At 36.0% G+C, this 14,362-nt stretch overlaps 1 protein-coding gene and 1 long non-coding RNA gene across 12 annotated transcripts in view; one reads left to right on the top strand and one right to left on the bottom strand.

The window, feature by feature from the left end:
• LOC6498474 (protein bunched, class 1/class 3/D/E isoforms) overlaps positions 1-14,362 on the top strand; it is an 82,911-nt gene that overhangs the window by 58,399 nt on the left and 10,150 nt on the right. For 8 of the 10 annotated variants that reach the window (XM_014906657.3, XM_014906654.3, XM_032455235.2 and 5 more), the window contains one exon: positions 8,163-8,214. In XM_014906657.3, coding sequence (XP_014762143.2) covers positions 8,163-8,214 — 52 coding nt within the window. Of the gene's footprint in view, positions 1-858; positions 896-2,600; positions 3,555-8,162; positions 8,220-14,362 lie in introns of those variants that run through there. The other 2 variants (XR_006507502.1, XM_014906658.3) reach the window with 2 other exon arrangements.
• Positions 1,933-2,433, bottom strand: LOC116656034. Of its 2 annotated transcripts, none has more exons than XR_004311047.2 (2): positions 2,282-2,433; positions 1,933-2,078 (listed from the first exon to the last, which is right to left on the bottom strand). It is a non-coding gene; the product is annotated as an uncharacterized LOC116656034 (long non-coding RNA). The 2 variants fall into 2 exon arrangements; XR_004311048.2 differs by having other exon boundaries at positions 1,933-2,055.

Below are 14,362 nucleotides of genomic sequence, written 5' to 3'. Positions count from 1 at the left end.
GTCTCTTGGTTTGTTGGTAGTTTCGTCTTGGGTTTCATAACAACAACAAAAAAACAATGCCTGGAAATAGCCATCTATCTTTCAGTCTCAGTCTCAGTCTCAGACGCAATGTTCACAGTTAGGCACAATGTTTAAAGTTACACAATTGTTGATGATTTTTTTTTGTTTTGGAAGCCTAATCCGGATTGAAAACATGTTGCCAACTGGCCAACTGAGATCTCCTTAGGCTCGTACTCCGCTAATTGTTGGGGAGTGGCTCCTAGCCCCTCATTGCTGTTTTGTGCGAAAAATCAACAACCACACCAGCTGTTTGCCGCCACCAAAAATAACACTCATTAACTGCCTGGTTTTTCAGTATTTATTGGCACGGTCGGCCCGGAGCTGGATTACATTTTATTTTTATTTCCATATCTATGTATATATTTTTGTATACAACTTCGATGGGCACACGCTCCTCTGTCGGCCAGATATGAATACCAAATACAACCTTTTTGTTGACATTTATTTGCAGTTTTTTTTTGTATTTTTTAGCTGGGCATCTGGCATAAACAATTTGCGCGAATAATTTACATATTTTCGTGATTTTTAACGTTGTCTTCGAAGCGAAACGGCAATAATGAGGTGAAGGAAATCAAGGTAAATGGAGATCGATTCAGGTCAGGTCTTCAGAGGTATTTTTTATTGAAGATTTTAGGGATAAAGAGTTAGGAAATGGGACATAAGAACTTTTGGGAATTCAGATCAAATAGAAATATTTTTAAAACTAAATAAAAGGGATTTTAGTACTTAATACTATTTATAATATATTTATTATACCTTAATATTTATTAATTTATATATTTTCTGATTTTTTTTCAGGTGAGTTGGTCTAAACTTTGAAATAAAATGGTCAAGGGTAAGCTATAAGAACTCTGAAAACAACAGACTACAGGTATCTGTGAGTAAAATAAAAGGGTTATGAGTAAGAGGTTATGTAATATTCTTTAAAAAACGATTATTTTTCGATCAGATCTAAAGAATAACAAAATCAGCTGTTTAGACCAAGAAGATAGACAGTAATTCCATTATTTAAATTCAAAAATAAACAACAGTATAAAAAATAATTAAATAAATAGCTTTGGAGAGCTACATAGCTGAGATGGTGAATATGGTGGGTAGGTGGGTAGGTGGGTTGGTGGCTTGGTGGGCTGGATAGGCTGGTGGATTACAAATAAACAGTTAGCCATGGGTTATTGAGCCCTCAACGTGGCAGCTTGTCATAGTCAAGTGGCATAGAGAGTCTCTTTCAGCGTGAGATGCTGCTGCTACTGCTGCGTCGCTTGGATGGATTTCAAAAGTTCTTTTGCCGTTACACCACGCGGTGGAGGCCCTCTCTCCCGTGCATTCTCAGTTGCTGACAAACCAGTGTTGCCACAAATATCCACATAAAAACGGCTAAATGAGCCATTAAAGCTAATCCCGTTAATCTTTTTCTAAATCTGAAGTAAAGGATTTATTTTTTAAGATACACATTAAATATTTCATTAGTTTCTAAGATATTTCTGCTTTTAGTTTAATTTTCTTCAAGAAAATACATTTATTTTCAGATTTATTAGATACAAGATACAAAGATATTTTCACTTTCAAAATGTAACAGCTGTAAACGAGCTACAACCCCAACGCTGAATATCCCACTTGTATGGATTCGTTCTCACAGATACTCACTCTCTGTATCTGGAATTCAGCTAAAAAGCTTTCAAAAAGCAGCCATATTGCTTTTCCCACTGCCTTAGTGTGAGTGTGTGTGTGAGTGAAGAGAGCGATGTGGAGAGGAGAGGAGTTGTATCTTGTGCTCTCTCTCCCATCTGCATCATAAATTAACTGATTCGTTTCGTTTGTCTGCGGTGTTTTTTTTTCTGGTTTTATTTTTGTTTGTTTCCTTCGTGTTTTTTCTGTGTTTATATCTTGTTTGTTTATTTCCCATGCATTTGTTGTTTGCCTTTAACACGAGCCAACCGAAAAACGTGGTCCGGCCATGAAAATGTGTATTTCAGATCTCGGGGGGCATTCTAGAATCTTTAAAAGAGCTCTATAAATTACTGAAATTCAAAAAATTGTCTTTTTTATTGGAAGTTTAAATATATAATTGCAAAAATAAATTAAAATTATAAATGAAAATATTAGTTATCTTAGAGTTTAAAAGCTTTTAAGGACTATATATTGTAGGAATTATAGAAAACTCTATTTATTTTTTAATTTTTGATCATAGAAATCCCAGTTACTATCTTAAATATTTAAATACCTTAGCTTCTAAGCTCTGAGCCTGAGCTGCTGCATTTTTTTGGCAAAAACAACTTTCGGCTTCAGTTGAGCCTCTCTCTCTCTCCGCTCTGGCTCTCTGACATACTCTCTCACCCTGGCTTGGTGCTCTGCTCCTCTCTAACTTCAGCCAAAAGATAGCTTTTAACTTCAAAAGCCACCACTAAAAGCTGTTGTAACCTGGCTGATTGTTGTTGTTGTTCTTGCCGTGTTCAGCACTCTCTCTCTCGCAGCGACAAAGGCCAGCAGCGCCAGCCACTGCGACCATCCGCAGCAGCGACGTCAACATTTTCAGTTATGCTGAGCTGTTCTGTCATTTCAAACACGAAAATCCCCCAAGAAGCATAGTTCATTTTGTCGCTTTGTCGCTTTTGTTTTATTTCGTTGCTGGATTGTTCGTTGTGTGATTTTAGCTTTTAGGAGATACCAAAAAAAAATCGTGTTCTTTTGGTGTTTAAATCAAGATCTAGAAAGGAATTACTCTCAAAAAGATAGTCCTTGTCTATTAGAAAGTATATCTTTTAGAATCTAACAAAAAAAAGTTTAGTGTTCCACTAAAAAGGACAATAAAAGTTTAAAAATATAAAAGCGAAAAACGTCTCGCGCGTTTTTTTTTAACATTTTCACTCAGTGAGAGGACGCCAGAGAGTCCCAAAGTAATCGAGAGATACTTGCTGAATTCAGCTGAGAGCGTGAGAGAACTGCTCTCTTCGTGCGGAATACAGCTCCCCAGAGAGCTCCCCAGTTCAGTGTTTTCGTGTTTTTTTGTTGTTGTTTATAAAAACATAAAAAAAAAAAATCCAAAAACGCACATGTGTATGTAATTGCAAGTGAAACTCTTTAAAAAGGGGGGAGGCTAGATAAAAGAGTGGAGAAGCACAACAGAACCCAATTAACTGTTTTTCTCGCAGATTCTTCATGTATATTGTTGCTCTCTTGAAAGTGTATGTGTGTGTGTGTATCCCCAAAAGCGAATAAGCAGCTGAGAAGGGAAAGAAACAAAAAAAAAATAAAATAAGATCCAAAATATTCAAACATATCGTATTTGGAGACTAAGTAACGGGAGCATATTCGATAATAAGTACAGTAATATCGATAATGAAAACTGAGACCGGCGGCAATAACAACAACAACAATATCAATACAAATAATAGCAACAACAAAATGGACTTCGATATGTATCCTAGCATCTCGGGAAAGCAACAGGATCCTGTTCGTGAAGTCGTAATGAAATATATCGATTATTTTCTGCCAGAGTGAGTATCGAGAAGGACCTTCCATTAGAGATGGGAGAGTGGAAGATAAAGTCTATTTAGTTAGGGCTTTGGGTCCGTAGGTAATACAGTAGCTCTGTGGACTTGTTGACTTTCAGGTCTTATCTGGGGAGATAAAATTGTTTTTTGATTTGGTTTACACCGGTTAGGGTGGTTAGGTAAGTTGTGGACTAAGGTGGAGCTTTAAAATAATAATTTTTATGTGGGATAATGCTTTAGGATTACTTTTATGAAGCTCTACTCTGTGGGAATCTGCCTATCTCTCAAGAGATGGAACATTTTTTGAGTTTATTTTTAGCTGAGAGCTTATAATAGAAAGACAATTTAGATTGTAGATTGTAGATTCTGGAAGTATTTCTCATTTGGTCCACCCCCAACTCAAAACCCCAACCACATGGATCATGCCACCATAATGGGTGACTAAGTCTGTGGCTCAGCCGCCACTTCCCGACAGCTAATTAGGGGCTGAGGGCGAGGTAGGACTACAGACTGGTCGGAAAAGTAAACTTCAATTGAGACAGGTGGCTATAAATAGAGCACTTCCGACCTGGAGACGCTCTAGAAGCCAATTAGCAGCCGCCCAGGTGCTAAGTTGTAGTCTGTGGAACCCAATATTTGTCTGTTGGATAAGAAGGCGGCTCTGTGGCTCTAATTAAATTGGTAAATGAACTTCTGGTTGGATAATCTACCGCCAATTGGCTAGAAAAGTTGGCAAACTTTACTCAGATAATGTTTTCAACAAAAAATTGGCTTTTTTCTGGAAGACTTGGCATTTTTTGATCCAAAATCAACATCATATCTCACTGAAAATTACCTCTATAATCGAATTATATGCCGAACCGACTGGTTTCGGCCCGCTTCCTGCCTATGGGGGCCTTACATCATCGGAAAAACGGGCCAACCAACAAACGCATCGTTAGTTGAACGAAAAAAAAAAACAGAAAAAAATACTATTTTCTGACCTCATTTTTCTGTTTTTTTTTTGTCCGTTATGTCCAGTTAGACAACTTGTTGCCTGGCAGTTGTATTCAGGAAAGGAATCTGCTGGAGGAGGAGCCGAAGCCGGAGCAGGAGGAGGCTGGCACGCGTTGAAGCCTGCCAAGTTGGTGACATTTCTTTGCCATTTTCGTGGCACTCGGCGGGACACTCTACGGCTTCCTCCTACAGTAAGTCATGTGGCAGGCGAACCGGTCTTGGACTTGGACCACATCGGGACATAAAGTTTATCATTTTGGGATCTCATTTCAACTGCTAACCAGGTTTCTACCAGGCTTTGAAGACCCTTTTTTTTGATATATATGAGTTTAATCGGGTCAGGGGCAGAGGTTTTTATATTTTTTATTATGACACTTACTTTGTTGGAGATATTTTTCCACAAAATTCAGCCTGACTGTTTCCTGGAGCCACTAATAGTGCCTCTTGAGATCTTAAACAAATAAATAAATACTTCCAAAAAAAAAGGAAAATCTTCCCGGAAGTAGGAGATGGCAAAAAAAAAACACTCTTTACTCAGCAATTCTGATAATTTTGAGCTTCTGTTATTGTCCATTTTGTCAAGTCAGCTATGGATGATTTTTTGCTGAAAGTGCACTTTTGAGAGAAACATTGTTCTGTTTCAACATCCGCAAGTTTTCAATTACGGAAGTGTGAGAAGCTCCCTGCTTCTTCCCTGATGTTTGAAAATAGCTGAGGGAAAATACCAAAGAGCAGCGACACCCATCAATGGGTTAGGTTATAGCCCTGGCACTTGGCCAGGATGGGGACTTGGTCCCATCCCTTTGTCGGATAATGGGGATATCGATTAAAGACACTTGCATGCCAATTGACGTCGTGTAATTTGGCAATCAGAGCCCCAAAATCCGAGTGAAAAGAGAAAAAGTTCAAGCACGTTTATGTTGTCTGGCAACCTCTGTAGGTGGCGCCACCTGAGAGAACCTAAGTGTCGCCATCTAAGGAAGATTTTAGATATTTTTAGACTTTTTTCAATATTTCCAAAGTAAATTATTGACTTTTTTTCGAATTAAGATATTTTAATACATAATATATAAAAAATGTAGTATTATTCTGCCTAAAATTTTCATAAAAGAGGAAAACCTTCATTATTATTGTAATTTGGAGTATCGGAATGAATTTTTTTATAAATCAGAACCTCCACCAATCACCTCTGTAGTACACTGCAGGGCAAATAAGTAAATAATTAAATGACATCATGCTTATTTTTGAAACGATTTCGTCGATGGCGTGGCGCGTTGCTTGAACTTTAATAAACTTTGAATTGTTTTTCAATATAAAAAGAAGAGAGCTTTTTACTCAAGTGTCTTATCGGTGTCTTCTAACTACATTTTATGATAAAAAATAAACCCAGACAGGGAAACTGCAACATACTTTTTTGTTATATAATTTCATTTAATTTCTTAGCAAAAATAAGTCAAGAATCTGGCGCCATTGACCGCTGGCCGCAGTGACATTGGCGAATAAGTTTAATTCCATTTTATTTATACCCAGCGGATCTTACTTTTGTTTTTTTTATTATTTTTCCCTTTTTTTTTTTTGCAAAATAGCCCAAAGAAAGAGAACAAAAGTCACGACATGAGTCATTGCACCCAGTGCCAGTCGACTTTTACTTTTTCTCGCCTCCTGTTTTGTTCAGACTGCAATGATATAGAAAGTCGTTAAATCGAGGGTCTCTGGGTGACTCCTCCTTGGGCAGGTCAAGAAACTTTCCGGCCTTCGTCCTTGCCAACTGACTCAGTCGTAAATTCCCTTTTTTCTTATTTTTTTTTTTATTGGAAAGCCCCATCTTCTCAGACTAATTAGTTCAGACAGTGAGTGAGTTAACTGATTAGGTATTATTTCATGTTTTTAATATTACGATTATCTTAAAAAAAAAAAGAGCAGACTATGCCGTCATAAACAAGCCTAATATATTACAAAATTCAATTTCAAAATGGTATGTAATTAGTGGAAACTGACTTATGAGTGTTCTAAATTAGTTATTCATGTTTTTTTCGCTTTACTTACTCTAATAAAGTCTTAGTTTTAATGACTTTTAATCTCAAATAATCTAAAAAGTATATTAATTTATATATTGTCCTTGAGTTCGATTTTTCGAGTGAATCACTCTCGCATAGTTACACTTTTTCTCCATTCTCCCATTAAGTGACACATTTCCAACGCAATGCCATTTCTATAATTAGAAATTATTGCGTGAGACCTAAGACTTACTTGATAACATGATTGATAGCAATAGAAGTAATCGATAAAAAATAAATAAAAATTAAAACATCAATTGGAGTTAAATAAACTCTTAAAAGAGGCTTTAGGAGTTTACATTCTGGGAAACAAATCTTTAACCATTGTTTTTAAATGTTTCTTTTTAATAAAAACCATACTCCAAGCTATATATCGATAAAATATCGATTAAATCTCGATTAGGTAAATAGATTGTAGGTTAATTAACTTTTAAAGACGGGTTTAAGAGTTAAAATTTTGAGATAATGAACTTAAGGTCTGTCCTTGATTGTTTCTTTAATTAAGACACCATTCTCTAAGCTAAATCTTGATAAAATCTCGATAAATCTCGATAAAATATCAATTAAATCTCAATTTAGTTAGTTTAGGAGTTGAAACTTTAAGATGGAGAACTTTAAATCTGTCCTTGATTGCATCTTTTAATTAGATTTAATTAGAAACCATTCTCCAAACTAAATCTTGATAAAATCCCGATAAATCTCGATAAAATATCGATTTAATTAAAGATAAAGTTAGTTTAGAAGTTCAAACTATAAGAGGGAGAACTTTCAATCTGTTTTTAATTGCTTCTTTTCATTATAAACCATTCTTAAAACTAAATCTTGACAAAATCTCGATAAAATATTGATTAAATCAAGCTTAGCTTCAAGGCAACCCTAGAACTGCATGTATTACAATAAAGCTGCAGCTTTTTTGTAAACTATTTATTGCCTTTTTTATGTAATCCGAATTAGAGTTGCAGAAATGCAGTGCTGGCTTTTGGGAGTCTCGCCTTTTCTAGTTTTCGCCGCTGTTGCATAATTACAAGCCAGCCCGAGAGCCAGTCGATCGAGCAAACAATGCACTTTTGCCAGCACTCTCGGTCGGTAATTAAAAGTAAAGTATGTATGCCAAACGGATTTGGTTCATAGCCATACACCACATGATTGCATAAAATCCATTGTATCGTATTTAAATCGAATCGAAGTGATTATAGACTTGTAGTCCAACCTCTCTCATATACTTTATCTTTCTCTTGGGTCTTATGACAGTTTAATTGCCCGTTTGGCATTGCAATTAGATAGGGAGATTTGAGTTTTATTTCGCAAAAAATCAGAGGAAGTTTTATTGTCGTCGTGTTGACCTCAATCGGCAAGGTCAGATCTCCAAAAATAGCTTCCGTTTGAAGGTCTTTGAGAGTCTCACCTGAGACCGATTCCAAAAATGGCAATCAAAAATTGCTTGATTTGTTTTTAATTGAGTCTTTAATGAAGATGAAGACGAAGACTCTTAGGCTATACTTTTAGGCTTTATAATCCTATAGTTTTTTAGCTAATATCTATTATTTATTTCTTACAGTGCATCTGGAACAAGTGCAGTTGCGATTGACAACAAAATCGAGCAGGCAATGGTAAGTTTCAAATAAAATATTATATCTTACAAAATAATTATAAAAAAAAAAACAAGCCTTGAAAATCAAATAACTGTCAGCGGGAAACTGATAAGAAACTCTACAATCTTTATAAATCGGCAATAAAAATAAGTCTTATCAAGTAAAGAAAAAAGACTTGATCGTTTTTGAACTTTTGGCCATGGAAGCAGTCGTTGTTTTTTTTTGAAACAAATTGTGCGTACTCTCGATGGGTCATTCTTAATCTCGATTAGACAAGGTCTCAAGTCTCGGCCATCCATAAATAGAACTGAGGAGCCATCGAAAAGATGCTTCAGATGGTCTGCCTGGAAAAAAAAAAGATACAATCCAATCAAGTGGTTGCCCTCCTCCTTACAGTCTCTCTCGAGAGTATGAAGTACAAATTTAGTTCAATTGAATTGAATTTGCTTTTACTGGCAATGAGATGGCAGGCACGCAGTTCAATGGAAGAGGCTTCTATATTTAGATCCAATTAAAAGTCAGTAAAAGACACTCAACAAGATGGCAATTGGTATAGAGACTCAGTCCCAAAAGCTTTATGAATGAAAATTTAATGATATTCATGATTTATGAATGTTTTTAAAAAGTAATCTAATCCAAAAAAAGGAAATCTAATCAATCTAGAAAGGAAAGATAACTTTTATCAACCGAAAATAAAAGTCTCAATGGCTTATAAGTAGAGACTCTTTAAATTTCTGCCTATTTTTTTTGTAGAATTGCTTTTTAAGACTATCTTCAAATGATAACTAAGCCTCTCGAAGTACTGAAAGTTGATTGAAAATTCCAAGCGGAACTTGATGACACATTTTGTGAAGCTCGAATGCCTCATTTAAAGTCAATCAACTTTTCCTTTTCCACGAAATCGAATAGACACTGCCTCTGTTGCCTCTGATGCCTCGTTGCAACTTGCAACTTGCCACTTGCCACTTGTGCCACCCCATAATGGTCATTTGGGTCAATTCAATTGCTCTCTGTTTCCATTTAGAAGATTTTCCCGCCTTTTCTCTTTGTGAAAGTACTTTTCTTCTCCATCCTAAAGTCTGTTTAAGTTTCTTATATTATTTTTCTGAAAAATCTGTTGTTGCTTTTGACCTTGAAGGGGCTTGAATACGAGACTTTGGGGGCTGATATTTTTACGGTCTCTCCATTATCAGGCCTCTGGCTTTTGCTGCTTGTTTACAAAATGGCAGACTTTTTATATTTTTGTTGCGAGCTTATCTCTCAAAAATATGCCATAAATTAAGGCAACAAAAAGCTAGTAGAATTATCATTAGAGTTGAATGGGGAATAGGCCACTCTATGATGGTACATTTCCCGCCAGGTGTATGTCCTCTTTCCTCTTTTATGAGTCTAAAAAGTTCTCTAACCCCCAGCAGATGTTGCATATCATTCATATATTTTTTGGGGACACTTTCCCGGGAGCTCTTTCGACTGTCACGTCGCGGACATGAGGGCACAGATTGCGGATTTTTGTGGGATTTCGGGTTGACTCTCAAAGAGATGAGTCTTATTTGTTTTTAGTCCCAAAACAAAGGCGCGTCGAATAAAATGTAATTTATTTTCCGCAGCATCTCAAAGATGACCGCTCCGACGACAGTCTTTTCCTGTTTTAAATGCAAAGTACACATAAAAAATGAATCAAAACAAATAAGAAATGAGTCTCAGTAGGCGGAAGTGAGGCGCAAATGTGTGTTTGCTTCCTTAAACAATTGTTTTTTTATTTTCTCGCCTTTATAACACTTATCAATCAAGTCGGCAGCAGAGAGACCACAATGACATCACTCTTTAATTGTCATTATGGGCGAAATAATTTGGATTTTGATAAGGTCTCAGACCCAGGAGGAGATGGAAGAAGGCCTATCGCTACTCACACGCTCCAGTTTCTCGGCTAATCTCAAGCTCTTTGTGTTCCAATCGATGAACAAAAACACATTCCAATCATGAAAGAAATAGAAGACCTGGCGCCAATGATTATAAGGTTTCTGATAAGGTTTTTAGGTTATACTAACATTTAATAACAGACATAGAAGGGAGAACAATAGACTTATCAGTGGTACTAGCTATATGGCTATAGACTCCAAGGTAAGAAGTAATAAGAAGCCTTGAAGGACTCTATGATAATGGCTCTTGATCTGCAATAATATTTTCTTTCTTTTAAGCCATTTTGTAATCAATTTCCTAACCCAACCAGTTTGTGAAAAGAAAAACAAGATAACAATCAGAAAAACAAAAAAGTGTTGGGCCATTTTAATGACTTAATGAGATTTATGGAGCTTTATTTCGGGGGGCTGGGCTTATTTTTCAACTCTTTTTTTTTATTTTTTTTTTGTGAGAAAAACAAAATACAGAACTCATAAACAAGACCATAAAACAGCATGACAGATAAGATAAAAATATATACTCGGGGTTTTTTGTATGTTTGTGCAAGTGTGGGGAGTTTCTGATCGAAAGAAGCGAAAATAGCAGGCCTTTTAGAGACATTCCGATAAGAATTGTTGGGAAAACAATTATGGTTACATAACAAACACAGATCCCAAAGAGTATATAGACTGGAATATATCGGGTAGAGAGAACATGTGTTCTAGCCACGTGCCTATTGTGTTTTATTCTTGATCTTGATCCCTCTTACATGAAACCTTTGATTTTGAAATCACAAATGTCCGAAACGATTCATTTGTGGCACTTTCCGAGTATCGGTAACCAATGCTTAGGCAAGTACAAGTATCAGAGTATCAGAGTATCAGAGTATCAATGTATCATGATCTGTTCCCCCCGGCTTCTCTAATTGCAGTGACAATCGCAAAAAAAAAAACACCACAATTTTTCTAGCCATTGACGTCAGAATCGATATTGTTGGTGGGCTGGTGGGTTGGTGGGTTGGTGGGTCAGTCAGTCGGTGGCTTTGTCTATTATCCTAAAAGCCAACACTGTATGAGCTAGTTGAGTGCTAATTAGACGTGGCTGCGTGTCTATCAGTCGATCTGCTTTCGATACATGCATGTTATTAGTCGCTTAGGGATGGACTCGTGATTCCACAGCTCATATCGAACAGTGTTGATGACCTGAAAATGATAAAAACAGTGTTGGTAAAGTATAGTTTTTCAAAAAATGTCTTCTAAACTATTCTTTTTGTTTGTATTTTTATGTTTTTAGAACTTAAATGAAAAACAATATCTATTACACCATCTCTAAGGCAAAGTGGACTTTGTAATAGCCCCTCTGCTGACGTCATTTCTTGGCCTCCTGTTGCGTCACAAACTGCAGTAACTTAAAACTTTTCAACTTTTCTGACACGTTTTTGTGACAAAAAAAGATGCTTTCCCAGAAACTCTGATTCTGTAATCTGATTCTTAAAAAAAAGAGGGGTACTGCAATGAGTTAATAGCTTATAGTCTCGATGAGCTCACCCCCTTTTCTAATGACTCACTGATGCCACAAGCTACCGGGAAAAGTCTACTGCAATTAGAGTTGTTTCTGTTTCTGTTCCAGTCGCATGCGAGCAAAGTTCCTCGAATTGGACTTTAATTTCCATTTGCCTGAAGGTCAACTCAGTGGGGGTGTAATGCTATTTTTTTTTTTTGGATGCCAGACTTAAAACGTGTTTTTCCACAACCCACTACTGCTACTGCTACTCCCCTTGGTGAAAAATCATCATCTCAGCAATGATACCCTCAACTGGACTAGACTTTCAACATTTCGTTGCCAGACCAGACCAGACCACTGACCAGATAGCCTTTAGTTTAAGTTGCAATTGTCGTTCGAGTTGTTATTTTTTTTGTTTTTTGTTTGTACGTGCATTGCGGCTCAAAAGTGGGTCAGTTTTATCGCCAATACATGAGTCTATAGACTGGCGAGGCGCATTTGCAGTTTGCTTTTTTATTTATGCTTTTTTTTTTTTGGTTGTTGCCAAGCGCACTCGATTTTCACAAAAGTATTCAAAGTGTTGTAGTCAGCAAAGTGGAAATAAAGTGGAAATGATAGAGTATCAGCTCATATACTAAGAGTTTTAAGGACTAACCCCTATCTAAGCTAATATTCTTTAGGGAATTATTGATTATTTCTAAAACCCTAGGGGAATTGCCTTTGTCTGTTTCATATTTTTATCAACAAATTTTCTAAAATCCCAAGTGCCTAAAGGCTCTTATCCACAGTAATTGCAAAATATGGGTGTTTTGTGCCACAATTTGATTAAAAATTAAACTCTTTAAGAGTACAATTATGATAAGAAGCTAAAAAAAAAATAAAAACACTTTCAAGATCAACATTAATTAGGCAATTTATTAGCTATTCTCTGATTCTCGACAGACCACTTCCTGTGTCTGCTTTGGTTCGAAATACAACGCGGAACAATAAAAATGCTTTATTTTTGCCAAATAAACATTTTCCAATTCACACACTTTCGGTGTGTGTATCTTTTCTCTCATTTTCGATAAATTTTAAACGAGTTTCGAACGTCACTAACTGGTTTTCAAAACCAATAATGAAGTAAATAAAATTAATATCACTCTTAGCATTTGTTTTCGGTTAATCCCCTAGACAGAGACTTTGTGATTAATTGCCGCTTGGATGTGATGACCTTTGTGCTATATTCGATATATTCGATATGAACTCTAGCCGATATCTTCCGTCTTTGTTAGCGAATCATTAAAAGGCAGGAAGCAGAATTGAAAAGCAAAGCTCAACGTATTCTTAATCGCTTTTAAATTTTTGCAAACGTGTGTTCAGATAATAAATCAGATGAGATTGAATAACCTTGCCGATTAACCGAATAAACTCTAAGTGAGGGGTTCGAACTCTCTGTCCTAGACCTTCTCCCATCTCTAGTTTTTGGTTTTTTGACCTTTGGAATTTGCCAATACGGAGGAGGTGTGTCCAAAAAATTTCTCCCCTTCGGCTAAACAATTATTTCTTTATTTTATTTATTTTTATTTTTATTTGATTTTTTGTTTTTTGCCCATGGTCTGTTGTGTGTGTGTGCCACTTTGCCAAGCGACTAAATATGTCAATCAACTGTCCAGCTGTCACACACAACTGTACTCGACAACTAAAGTTTTTCCAATTTTTTTTACCATTTTACGCTATTTTTTGCTTTGTCTTCCCAGCAAATTTTGTTGCCAAGCTGCCCATTTCAAATTATTCATTCACGAACAAGATTTTAACAATTTTTAAAACAAAAAATATGAAATATACAACTTTTTTCATAAAAAAATTAACAAAAATATCAACGAAAAGTGACAAAAACAGTTGCTGACCTAATTAACTTTTTTCTCAGATCCCAAAAAACACAAAAAATGAAAAACCTTCCTAAATATCACACGAATTTCAACAAAAAAAATTCTATAAATAAAACCGATTGTTTCGTATATATCTACATATAATATACATGAAATACACATATTTAAGTAATTTATTTTTTTTTGGCCAAAATTGTGATGGCAGCAATTTGTCTGCAGCGGCACTTGCTTTCTAATTGGGTTAGTGACATCACAGCAAACCAGTTTGGCGCTAAATTTAGGGGATTAACGATTTGGGGGCTACCTGATAGAGTTGCCAATGAAGTCCGATTCGGGCAGGGATAATAAAGTCACTTAACGATCAGAGATAGGCCGGATAAAGGGGTTCACTTAGTGTCAAGGATGGCCCAAGTAGCTACTCTTTGGAATAGAAATTAAAATATTTGAATATCTCCACTTTTAACACTACTTTAGACATGTCTAAACATGTCCCAAGCATGTCAATAAATGCCCAAAATTACTTAGATATGGCAACGCCTTTTATATCGATAGCTCGATAGTTTAATATTCCACTTTTAACACCCCTTTCGACATGTCTAAGCAAGTCTTAACATGTCAATAAATGCCCAGGATATGGCAGGATAGATATGACAGCGCTTAATTTTAATACTTGCTGTAATCGATTGTTTCTATATCGATAGTTGCATAGCCTAGTAACCTAGTTTTAACACAAGCATGTCCAAAAATGGGATTTCTGCCCAGGATAATAAATGCCTTAATCGATTGTTTCTTTATCGATAGTTGCAAAGCTATAGTTAGTTTTACATCCTGGATTTTAACACTTGTCTATAAATGCCTAAGATTACTTAAATATGGCAGCGCTTAGTTTAAAT

Source organism: Drosophila ananassae, chromosome 3R, assembly GCF_017639315.1.
Source record: "Drosophila ananassae strain 14024-0371.13 chromosome 3R, ASM1763931v2, whole genome shotgun sequence".
NCBI lineage: Eukaryota > Metazoa > Arthropoda > Insecta > Diptera > Drosophilidae > Drosophila > Drosophila ananassae.
The sequence above is the reverse complement of the archived record's forward strand: the minus strand, read 5'-3'. Positions and strand labels throughout refer to the sequence as shown.